Raw genomic sequence first — 12,902 nt, forward strand, 5'->3', positions numbered from 1 at the left:
CAAAAACTTTTATTTTGAATGCGATTAATCACGATTAATCGTTTGACAGCACTAGTTTCTACATTGTAAAGGTTTTTTTTACGTTTATTGAGGTAACTGTTAGGAACTCTCTTTTAAATATCATAAGATTTCCACAGACAGAATTTCAAAACAAACACAAGCTTCTTCAAACTACTTGAGAGTTTTTATTTTGGAAAGTTCAGTCAGCCTGTTTAATTTTCTAATGGAAACGCTCATTCGTAACATACACATTTACCAGCACACAGAACTAATTCTCCCGTTTGATTTCCACAAACATTATGTTAAAACAACCTGCACATCAAGCAAAAAACTCCCCTCCTGATTATTTCTACAGAGTTTCCGCTCTTTTCGACAGACATGAACACATATACATATACATATACATATACATGTATACATACATACATACATATATATATATATATGCTTTCTGTGAGGTGTGGCTGCAGTGGGAGGGGGTCGTGGGATGAGGTCACTAGTGTCCAGTCTGTCCGTCGGAGCTGAGGAAGGTTTGTGTGTGACGCTGAGGTCATGTGACGTGCCGAGTCCGTTTCAGACCAGTGTTGAGACTTCAAGAACAATAATTTAGCAGACATCCACAGAGGCGCCCAGCATTATCAAACTGGGGTTACAAATCAAGAGGAGAAGGGGGTAAGTCATTAGTGGTGTTTATCAGGCAGACGTGGATGTCCAGAGAGGTCACCGGTCCTGCCGCTAATGTTCGTTACGCAGGAGGCCTGGAGCGCTTTCGTTAACAGTCGCTTTCAGATGAGACGCTACATCTTGCCTCTCTGGTCCAGTCTGCCGCACGGAACCGTGGGTAAACTTCTCCCGACGCGCGCCGTCAGCTGAGGACCAGAAAACAGCAAGAGGTGAAGATCTGTGTCATATTTCACTGCAAAATCAACTGAAAAATTATATTTTGCTTTTTTGTACCAATACAATTTGTGGCATTTTGCTGCCAATTCTCATTAACATAATGACAAAAAAATATCATAATGTGTCTGACTGTTTTACTTTTTAGTTTTTTTTCTTTCCAGTATTGCAATACATTTTTTACAAAATAATTTTTTAGTTTACAAATATCTATATCTATTTTTATAAATAAATGTAAAATTAAAATTCACTAATATGCATATATTACAGTAATAAAAACTAGATTTTTGTTGGTAATTGTCATAAAAGTCTCTATATAAATATTATATTATTTAGAGAAATAAACAGTAAATATCATATATGATATGGCAAAAAATTATAATTATAATTAATTCATATTTCACAAAATGTTAAAGTTAAACAGATTTTTTTTTTGGATGCTGAATTAATGTATTACCTTTTATTATTATTTTTTATTACAGTCATGTTATCAGTTAAAGACAAAAAAGAAGGAAAACCTGTTGTTGTTTTTTTCAAATGACTATACAATACTACTATTTCTAATAATTATTATTATTATTATTATTGCTGTTAAGAATTATTCATTTTAAATAAGTAAACACAAATACAATAACATCATTAATATTGAAAAAATTACATATATATTTAAAAATGTATAGACTTGAGGTGAAGTGAGTTTTTTTAGTTAAAAAGTTTCTGGTGAGTAGAATTTTTTATTTTTAATAAAAGTATCAAGTTCTTCAGAAAGGGTGCATTAAATTGATCAAAAATTACAGACATTTATAGTGTCCCTTTTTTGTTCTTAAATAAATGCTGTTCTTTCTATTTGTCAAATAATAAGCAGAAATGTTTCTTGAAAACAAATCAAATCAGCAATAATGCTGAAAATTCAGCTTTGCATCACAGGAATAAATTACTTTTTAACATACATTCATGTAGAAAAACAGCCTTTTTAAAATTGTAACAATATTTCAGAATATTACCATTTTCACTGTATTTTTGATCAAATAAATGCAGCCTTGGTGAGCAGAAGAGACTTTAAAAACATTTAAAATAATTGTACTTTTGAATGCCGGTGTTCATAAATCCCATCATGTACATGAAAGAAACATGTTGTTATAAAATATTTTTTACTAAAAAAGTAATAATAGTAACAGTGAAGCTTACTTTAGCAGACACCACTAATAAATACATAAATATAACATATCTCTCAAAAGTGCTGGCCTTTCAAGAGGCATTTCTCAGCAATTCTGTGATTGTTAGTTATGATTTGCAGTTGTTTATTTTGACTCATTTCCAGTGTGTTATATCATTCATGCGGTCTGTATGTTTACGGTGTCATGTCAGTCTGGGTTTTTTGGCACCTGGATCACGACACGACGCAGCGGCAGCTCATGCAGTCCTGTCCGCTCTCGTCCGGCGGGTTCAGCTTCCTCATCTTGTGCTGACGGATCTCTCGCACCAGCGTGTAAAACGCGTCCTCCACACCCTGCACACACACCAGGAGAAACGCCAAGCAATGCTGGTGCTATCGAGAGACTCAGGAAACTCACAAACATCTCACAGATCAGTAACAAACCAGACCAGTATCGAGGTCCGAGTAACACTTCTATGCACAGAACTGCACAGGAACCTGCAGCTAGTGATGAAACCAGTAAAAGTGACAGACATATTGCAGTAATGTGAGGGTAAATGTGTGCTCTTGGTCTTTTCCTTGCAGCTCTCGTCAGATGGGCAAAACACAAAGCGGCAGTGAGTCATTCCCTGCAGTGTTATACAACACACCCTCTGTGTGTGTGTATGTGTGTGTGTGTGTAGGTGGCCGTGAGGAGAATTACTGCACTAAATACTGTAAATCCAAAGAATCTTCCAGAACCAAAAAAACTTATAAAACCCCTGAGACTCAGGAAGCTAAAATATACATCCATCATAAATGTTGTCCTTGAAAGATACAAACTATAAAATCTTGAAGAAGAAACAATCAGCACTTGTGTACAGTACTTCACAAGTCTTTTTAAAAATGAGATTTTCTATTTACACAAAATGTTGCAAACTTTTAAAATTAAGGGCATATCTTATCTCCTTCACACATACTAAAATATTGTTTTGAAGTAATCTGTTTTTACTAGTTTGAAGCAGGTTTATTATAGTTAACTAGAACTACAAACATTAATAAAAATCAAAATCAAATACAACTTTGGGTGATTTGACATAAAATAAACATTACCTGAAATAAAATGTATTTAAGAAAAAATAAAATAAAAAATTATTTTGCATTTCACTAAAACCGAGATACTAATTAATACTAATAATAAACTATTTGCACTTCACTAAAAAGTAAAATAATTGAACTAAAATCAAACTGAAAACAGAAAATGCACAAAGTCTAAATATTAAAAGTGTAATAGTGCCTCAAATATTGCTAAAATATTATTATTAAGAATATTTTTTTAATATTACAAATATTTTGATATTATTAAAAAAAGAAATATAGTATTATTGCAATAATACTACTGTGCTGTAGTGATGACCACTTTCGAGACGCTGCTTCAGCTTCGAAACCTTTGTGAATCATTTGTTTTGAAGCAGTGACTCACAGCGTGTGAAACTGTCAAAGTCACGTCACGTCCGTAAATGAGGCTTCCTTACGTCACAACTGTTTCGAAATGTTTCAAAGTTTCAGTGGTTCAGCACAGGAGGAGGCGATTGTCTTTAACCCGATAACCAGCGTCTATGGTATTTACCTGATCTCGGATTAATTTTATAAATTCGTAGACATTTTTAAATCAGACATTTGTATAATAAAAGCGTTTTGAGCGCTTCGAAAAAGTGAATCATTTTGCAAAGCAATTGCTTCAACTGATTCAAAGTTTCGAAAAGCTTTGCTTCTCCCATCACTACTGTGCTGTAAAAAAAAAATATTTATTTAATATTTGATATTTAAGTATTTAATAATAATAATAACAACTAATTGTGATGCAAAAACAGTGGACATGTGAATAGGCCTGTAAACACGTGAACTAACATTTTAACCAAAAATGAAAATGAACCGAAAACCTTCCTGTCTGAAGTAGATCTCTTTTGGAAGGATTACTTCTATGAATAAATCATAAAAGTATTTTTATTTTTTGGGTGAAATCTTTCTTTAAGGACTTTGTACAAGTTACATTTTCTGCACAAAACAAAAAAGCAAACAAACAAACAAAAACACAACAAAGCTTTAAAAAAAACAAAAACAAAGCAATGCTAAAAAAAAAAAAAACAGTAAAAAAATTCAAACAAAAACAAAACAAAACAAAACAAAACAAAACAAAACAAAACAAAGCAATGCTAAAAAAAAAAAAACAGTAAAGAAATTCAAACAAAAACAAAACAAAACAAAACAAAAGAAAAGCAAAAGCAAAAAAAAAAAAGATTTGCAATAAACCGAGTCAGAAATGCTGTATTGTAGGTGGGTCAGTTATTTTGGGCACAGTTTACTCAGATGACTATACTTTAGGAAATTTTGACCCTAGACACAGTCTCACTAGTTTTGCTGCAAGTAAATAAATAAATAAAAAATAAAAAAAATAGATCAATAAAATGTATTCATCTTTAACTGACTGTCAGAAACTGTGACTCACCTGTCGTGTTTTGGCTGAGGTCTCGATGAAGGGGATCCCGTAGCTGCGCGCGAGCTCCTGCGCTTGCCGTGTGTCCACCGTCCGGGCCGGGAGGTCGCATTTGTTACCCACCAGCACCATGGGCACGTCATCCGAGTCCTTTACCCGTTTGATCTGTTCCCTGAGAGCCAACACAAAATGTCACGGTCAAACACAACCAGACTGTGGGCGGACATTTGATCGTAAACAAAATGTGGAGAAACTTGACTTCATTTCAACAATTAGCTAAGACACAGTTTTGACCAATTCATTAAAAATCGTTCTTTCAGAATAGCGAAATCCACACAAAAACTATAATGATAATGACACACTTTAAAATCACATTCAAAGTGGTTTTTTGTTTGGTTTTTTTCCAGTTGATAAATAATAAAAACAATGACAGCCAATCAGAATCCATCCGGCTGTAAAGAGTTCAAGTATTTAAAGCAACAAAACACACAAAACTGCAGTGTGCGCTTACAAAACACAATATTGCTGTCTGTTGGCGTGGATGTTTAAACAGTTATCATCATAGCTTTCATTCTAGGTGTGAACGGTCCTTAAGTCCTGCCTTCCAAAGAAAAGAGCCAATCGCTAAAGTCATTGCCTGGTTTGTACAAGACACTTGTGCTCAGCCTTCGCTCTTAGTTTGCAAGGTCATGGGTTCGAATCCCAGCGAATGAATAAACTGGTAAAGTTACTTTGGACTAAAAATGTCTGGCAAATGCATGAATGTAATGTGAGATATAAATCTAGGCATCCAATAGCAATACATCACACTGATAACGTAAGACTCTACACAGAATAACCTGCAAGTTTGTCAGTTTCCAAAACATTACATTTTCAAGCTGAAAGAGAAGAATAAACCGGTCAAAAGTTTGGAATCTGTATGATTTTTTAATGCTTTTGAAAGAAGTCTCTTCTGCTCACCAAGGCTGCATTTATTTGATCAAAAATACAGTACAAACAGCAATATTTGTACAATCTAAAATTACTTTTCTATGTGAATATATGTTAAAATGTCACATGGTTCTTCAGAAATCATTCTGATATATTGATTGGTGCCCATTATTAATAATGAGCATAAGAGACTTTTTTCAAAAACATTTAAAAATCTTATCTATTACATACTTTTGACTGATAGTGTATATAATGCAAACTGATTATCAACTGCCATCTGCATCTGATATTAAACAGTGCACTACTATTCCCCATGTTGTACTATACTTCATGTATTAAAAATACATTATCTAGACCCCATTACCCACAAACGGATTGATGTAATCCAGTTATCCTCCTTTTGCTTTCTCCTTTCATGTCCTTGAAAGCTCTCTCCTTTAGTCTAATTGAGTCGGGATCGATTTCACTGGTACTGCACCATCATACTCCATCTCACTTTCTGCTGTCCTCTCAAGCACAAATACTGAATATTTATCGACGGATGCCCAGTCAAAGATGCAATTTAAGGATCTGACGTGTAATCCATGTTGTGTTTCTGCTGTGACGTCAAACGTGCTGATAAATAAGACTAAGAGGTGACAGTGGGAATCAGAATCAATGCTAACATGATTTCAGGGGTCACAGGGTTACAGGGCTCACACTTCTCGGTGTAATTTGCAGTTTAACACATCAGCTTTGGCTCTTGGCTTTAAAAAGTATTCCAGGTCATATTTCACACCAAAATTAAAAGAAAGAAAGATATAAGGAAGGAAAGAAAGAAAGAGACAGACAGACAGATAGCGTTAAAGTCACCAAGAAATCACAAAAGAATATACTTAATTGTATGGTATATTGTTTATTATAAATGATTTATTCATGCACACTATTCATTTTTTTAATTCATGTGCCCTTGTAATCTTTAATCAAAATAATTTCCTTTGTAATGACATATCTTCTCTCAACTTTAATTATAATTTAAATCATATACGTGTAAGATATATAAAATAAATAAGTATACTTTATATAATACACACACACACACACACATTTTTTAAATTATATAAAATACTTTTTAAATTAATTCAAAGCAGCACAACAAATATTGCCGTGATGTATGAATATTTTACTTTTTAACTAATATAGCTTTACTTTTGTTCAGAGTTCAGTGATGAGAAAGAGATCTTGTGCATTATGGCAAAAAAAAAAAAAATTTGGTGTTTCATATCATGAAAATAATGAGACAAATCTTAATGGTCTAAAAATATGCTTCAATTTCTTTAATAAAAATAGAATTTCTTATTTTTGTCTTTTGATTTTGGCGTGAAATACAGGTGCTGGTCATATAATTAGAATATCATCAAAAAGTTGATTTATTTCACTAATTCCATTCAAAAAGTGAAACTTGTATATTATATTCATTCATTACACACAGACTGATATATTTCAAATGTTTATTATTTCAAATTCTTTTAATTTAGATGATTAGAGCTTACAGCTCATGAAAGTCAAAAATCAGTATCTCAAAATATTAGAATATTACTTAAGACCAATACAAAGAAAGGATTTTTAGAAATCTTGGCCAACTGAAAAGTATGAAAATGAAAAGTATGAGCATGTACAGCACTCAATACTTAGTTGGGGCTCCTTTGCCTGAATTACTGCAGCAATGCGGTGGCATGGAGTCGATCAGTCTGTGGCACTGCTCAGGTGTTATGAGAGCCCAGGTTGCTCTGATAGCGGCCTTCAGCTCATCTGCATTGTTGGGTCTGGTGTCCCTCATCTTCCTCTTGACAATACCCCATAGATTCTCTATGGGGTTCAGGTCAAGCGAGTTTGCTGGCCAATCAAGCACAGTAACACTATGGTCATTGAACCAGCTTTTGGTACCTTTGGCAGTGTGGGCAGGTGCCAAGTCCTGCTGGAAAATGAAATCAGCATCTCCATAAAGCTTGTCAACAGAAGGAAGCATGAAGTGCTCTAAAATTTCCTGGTAGATGGCTGCGTTGACTGTGGACATCAGAAAACACAGTGGACCAACACCAGCAGATGACATGGCAGCCCAAATCATCACTGACTGTGGAAACTTCACACTGGACTTCAAGCAACATGGATTCTGTGCCTCTCCACTCTTCCTTCAGACTCTGGGACCTTGATTTCCAAATGAAATGTAAAATTTACTTTCATCTGAAAAGAGGACTTTGGACCACTGAGCAACAGTCCAGTTCTTTTCTCCACAGCCCAGTTAAGATGCTTCTGACGTTGTCTCTGGTTCAGAAGTGGCTTGGTAGCCCTTTTCCTGAAGACGCCTGAGCGTGGTGACTCTTGATGCACTGACTCCAGCTTCAGTTCTCTCCTTGTGAAGCTCTCCCAAGTGTTTGAATCAGCTTTGCTTGACTGTATTCTCAAGCTTGCGGTCATCCCTGTTGCTTGTGCACCTTTTCCTACCCAAATTCTTCCTTCCAGTCAACTTTGCATTTAATATGCTTTGATACAGCACTCTGTAAACAGCCACACCTTTCAGTAATGACCTCTGTGACTTACCCTCTTTGTGGAGGGTGTCAATGTTCGTCTTCTGGATCATTGCCAAGTCAGCTGTCTTCCCCATTATTGTGGTTTCAAAGAACAAGAGATACCCAGAATTTATACTGTAGGGATGGTCATTTATTCAAACTCAAATGTAAATATTCTAATATTTTGAGATACTGATTTTTGACTTTCATGAGCTGTAAGCTCTAATCATCAAAATTAAAAGAAATAAACATTTGAAATATATCAGTCTGTGTGTAATGAATGAATATAATATACAAGTTTCACTTTTTGAATGGAATTAGTGAAATAAATCAACTTTTTGATGATATTCTAATTATATGACCAGCACCTGTACAACCTGAACTTATTGTTGACAGGTTGCATCATGGATAATGCGATTTTTAAAAAATGAAATAATTTTAATGCAATGTGTAAATAAACAGACCATTTTTTTTTATTCATTTACAGTGAAAATTTCAGTGCATTTTCAAGGGCACAATCCAGTAATCTCTATATAAAACTATGCAATTAGAAATTTCATGTGAAATTCAGATTTTGCAATAGTTTGTCAGGCAAATTTGTCGCAATGACCAATAGAAAGCTGCTTGGTTTAAATATGACTTCTGTGACCTGTGCTTCAAACATTGCTAGCCAAAGGCAATGGACCTGTTTTGCTTACAAAAATGTAGCTGAAATTGATCACTTTTAAACAGCATTTTCAAACATGATCACAACCAAAACACAATGACATTTGCCCTTGCAATTGAAAAGGTTAGCCAATCATAACAGAAATTATTTACATATAGAAGTCTTAAAGTTACCACAGCAAAAAAAATTTAAATGTTTTTTCAACCAAAATTGTTTCTGATATCCATTTTCTTGCTTCAAGATAAAATTGAAGAAATGCAAAGGATACTGAAGGGATATTTTGAGGACAAATTCCCAACAGAGAGAAACGGTTTCAGCCTGACAGCTGACTTTCAAACACACACCTGTACTGATGAATGTCCTCAAAGGACTTGGTGTTATTGATGGCAAAGACACAGAGGAAGCCCTCTCCTGTCCTCATGTACTGATCCCTCATGGCGCTGTACTCCTCCTGACCTGCAGTGTCCAAGATGTCCAGGAGACACGTCTCCCCATCAATCACCACCTGCTTCCTGTAGGAGTCCTGCAGACAAATCAACACCAAACTCAAGCCTGCTTTCATCAGTAAGACCATTTCTTGTTTATTTCTTACTCAGTAGCCAATAAGCTTTAGTTATTTCACACACATGGACATGATTTGATGTTTTTAAAATTTCTTTCTTTCTTTTTTTTAAATGTGCCAAATAAAAGACTTTGGGGACAAAGCAACATGGACTGAAACAGTAAACAGACTGGAGATGGTTGAGTTGTGTCCCGTCAGACACATAAACACGCGTCTCTGTGCTCATGTGTGTTAGCGCACAGCGATTGAGCCATAAAAAGGACATTGTTTGTCCAGAGACGGGCGTGGCGGGAAAAGAGGACAGAGAGAGCGAGGGACGTGTAGAAGCACGTACACACACACACACACACACATCCCTCATGCTGAGAGCAAACGCAGGCCGAGGGGAAACTCCTGCGGTTTATTTAACACTGAGTGTGCAGAGAAACACAGACTGAATCAGTGAATGGTGGGGCTGGAGTTTGTTCATTGCCCTGTGATGTTGTGAGATATAGTGAAGAGACTGACCACTGGTCAATTTAATAAAGCATAACCTACAGTACAAGAAAGCTAAGGATGTACCAGAATCAACTCAAACAAAAGGTTCCATTAGTTAAAGGGATAGTTCACCCAAAAATGAAAACTCTGTCATTAATTACTCACCCTCATGTCGCTCCAAGGGTCCTTACACGATCAAGGCTCAGAAACGTAGCAAGGACATCGTTAAAATAATCCATGTGACATCAGTGGTTCAACCGTAATTTTACAAAGCTACGAAAATACTTTTTGTGCGCAAAGAAAACAAAAATAACGACTTTATTCAACAACTTGTCTCCTCCGCGTCACCCTATAGCGTCATTTTGGAGAGTATCCACTGAACGTAAAGAACATATACATCGTATATACGCAGATATGCTTTGATCTGAACGAAAACAAAGTATCCACTTACATACGATGCATGTGCTGTTTACGTGTGATACTCTCCAAAATGGCGCTATAGGGCGGCACGGAGGAGACGAATTGTTGAATAAAGCTGATGAACTGACGGTTTTCTTTGCGCACAAAAGTATTCTCGTAGCTTCGTAAATTACTGTTGAACCCCTGATGTCACATGGATTATTTTAACGATGTCTTTGCTACGTTTCTGAGCCTTGATCGTGGTAATATCCTTGCTGTCTATCAGAGAGCTCTCGGAATTCATCAAAAATATCTTAATTTGTGTTCCGAAGATGAACGAAGGTCTACAGGTTTGGAACGACATGAGGGTGAGTAATTAATGACAGAATTTTCATTTTTGAGTGAACTATCCCTTTAACATTCATTAACTCACATAAAGGGATAGTTCACCTAAAAATGAAAAGTTGCCAAAAATGTGCCCTCAGTCCAGCCAAGATGTAGGTTAGTTTGTTTTTTATCAGATTTGTAGAAATGTAGCATTATATCACTTACTCACCAAAGGATGCTCTGCAGTGAATGGGTGCCGTCAGAATGAGAGTCCAAACAGCTGATAAATACATCACAATAATCCAAACCATTCCAGCCCATCAGTTAATATCTTGAGAAGCGAAAAGCCTCCATAAATATATCATTAAGGCGTTTTAACTTTACTGTTGCTTCTGGCTAAAATATGAGTCCGTAATCCATAATAACGCATATCACCTGTTGTCTCTCACATCAAAATCCACCCATATATTTGTTTAGAGCTGTTTTGGACTGTTTTTGCTTGTAAATGGTGCTTGATCTGTGCAGATTTATCTCCTGTTTCAGACCAGATGACTTTTTCACTGGAGAAAGCAAAATTATAGATTATGGACTCATATTTTAGCGGGAAAGAACGGTTTGAAGTTAAAAACGCTTTGATGGATTGGAGTTGTCTGGATTACTTGTGGATTATTGTGATGTTTTTATCAGCTGTTAGGACTCTCATTCTGACGGCACCCATTCACTGCAGAGCATCCATTGGTGAGCGAGTGATGCACTGCTACATTTCTCCAAATCTGATGAAGAAACAAACTTATCTACATCTTAATGCCTGAGGGTGAGTTAATATTCAGCTATTTTTTAACATTAAGATCAATGAGAATTTTTTTTTTTTTTACAGTATTTATAAATTAAATTCTTTGTTACTGTTAGTTAATACAAATACAGCTGTTCATTGTTAGTTCATATTACCTCAGGTCCATTAAATAATATAAACAGATATTTGATAACTGTTGAAAAAGTTAAAATTAAAATTAATAAATGCTTTAGTAGTATTTGTTGTTGGTTTGTGTTAACTAATGTAATTAAGTAATGGTAATGTATGAAAACCTATTTGAAAAGAGTTACCGAATTTTTACAGCCCTGCGAGAAAGCATGATATACTGTGGATTAGGGATGTCACAATGATGATAACCATGATATTTAAAAAGTGAAATATTGATGTTAATATTTCACATACAAAAACAATCGTATGATTATCCGCAATAACCCAGTGCCAGGTTGACACTCCAACACAGTAGGTGGCAGTATTGCACCTTAACACTGACTGCCATCCATCATGAAATGGAAAAAAAGACGATGACGACACAATAGCTGTGTCCCAAAGCTAAGTGTACACACTTCGGAGTGCGCATTTTAAGTGCGAATGCGTCACACCGACACTACTGAGACTGTCCCAATGTGAAGTGTACACACTCCAAAGTCTGTATTTGAAGTGCGATTGCAGCACAGCGTCGCGACATAAGCTGTCCCAATTCAGAATGCGCCCCCCGAAGACCGCATTCCAAGGCCGACTGCGTCACGACGAAAGCTCCCGTAATTCAAAAGCGACTTCAAATGCGCCCTCCGTTTCTCAGGAAAATGAAGTGTACATCTATGGACACTTCGCATCCTACCATATTCAAAGAACACGGCGGATTTTATTTGTTTTGCAAAAGCTTTACAGTTTTGAATGATATCTTGCATCTTTATAACCAACCAGCGTTGGTATAGCCATATCGCACTGGCGCCTCACGCACACAAAGACACAACATATTTTTGTGACATTGCAGCCAGTTCATTATCAAAATAAAATACAGTTAAAGGAATGTATAAAAAGTTACAGTGCTCCGTTGTCCAATCTGTTGCGTTCAGCGTGACCACCGCCTCACTGTGCTGATATAGGCTAGCCGATGTGAAGGATGATGTTTTACGTAGATGAAAGTACAAAGCCTATAATAAATAATATTTTAGCATCCAGATACGTCGCGAATATGGAAACATTTGGATTCGTGCCAAGGGTAGGCATCAGTTTCACCTTTAATTTGTTTTTTGATTTACTTTTTATAGTATAGGCTATATCCTTAAGTTTAGAGGATTTGTTGTGGAGAGAAACTAATAACTGTGTTTATAATGTTTGTAAACATTTTGATTTACTGCCATTTTAGCCTACATCATTTCTGAATGTAATAGTAAAAGGCGATGACTATATGTTTTTTTTTTTCTCAAAACGCAATTTTATACAAGTAGCGTTTTTTTTTTTTTTTAACAATGCAGCAAACGTTTTTAAATATCTTTTAAAAAAATACTTTAATGTCTTTAAAGCATTAATAGATTTTTTTTCTTTTGTTTAGTAGCCTACATTTAGGCAAATCTAAAAAAGATGATGCTGGCTGTGACTAAGCACAGCAGGTATTATGTCTATGGTCTTCTTGTTTTTTTTTCTT

At 35.5% G+C, this 12,902-nt stretch overlaps 1 protein-coding gene across 2 annotated transcripts in view; it reads right to left on the reverse strand.

Moving 5' to 3' along the window:
• hrasa (HRas proto-oncogene, GTPase a) overlaps positions 1 to 12,902 on the reverse strand; it is a 26,014-nt gene continuing 13,112 nt past the window's right edge. Inside the window, exons 2-5 of one of the 2 annotated variants that reach the window (XM_058766674.1) lie at positions 9,020 to 9,198; positions 4,542 to 4,701; positions 2,283 to 2,407; positions 1 to 869 (exon numbers count right to left, since the gene is read on the reverse strand). In XM_058766674.1, coding sequence (XP_058622657.1) covers positions 2,288 to 2,407; positions 4,542 to 4,701; positions 9,020 to 9,198 — 459 coding nt within the window. In that variant the 3' untranslated portion in view covers positions 1 to 869; positions 2,283 to 2,287. The remainder of the gene's footprint in view (positions 870 to 2,282; positions 2,408 to 4,541; positions 4,702 to 9,019; positions 9,199 to 12,902) is intronic. The other variant, XM_058766673.1, reaches the window with a different exon arrangement.

The sequence above is a fragment of the Onychostoma macrolepis genome, chromosome 25, assembly GCF_012432095.1.
Source record: "Onychostoma macrolepis isolate SWU-2019 chromosome 25, ASM1243209v1, whole genome shotgun sequence".
Classification (NCBI taxonomy): Eukaryota; Metazoa; Chordata; class Actinopteri; order Cypriniformes; family Cyprinidae; genus Onychostoma; species Onychostoma macrolepis.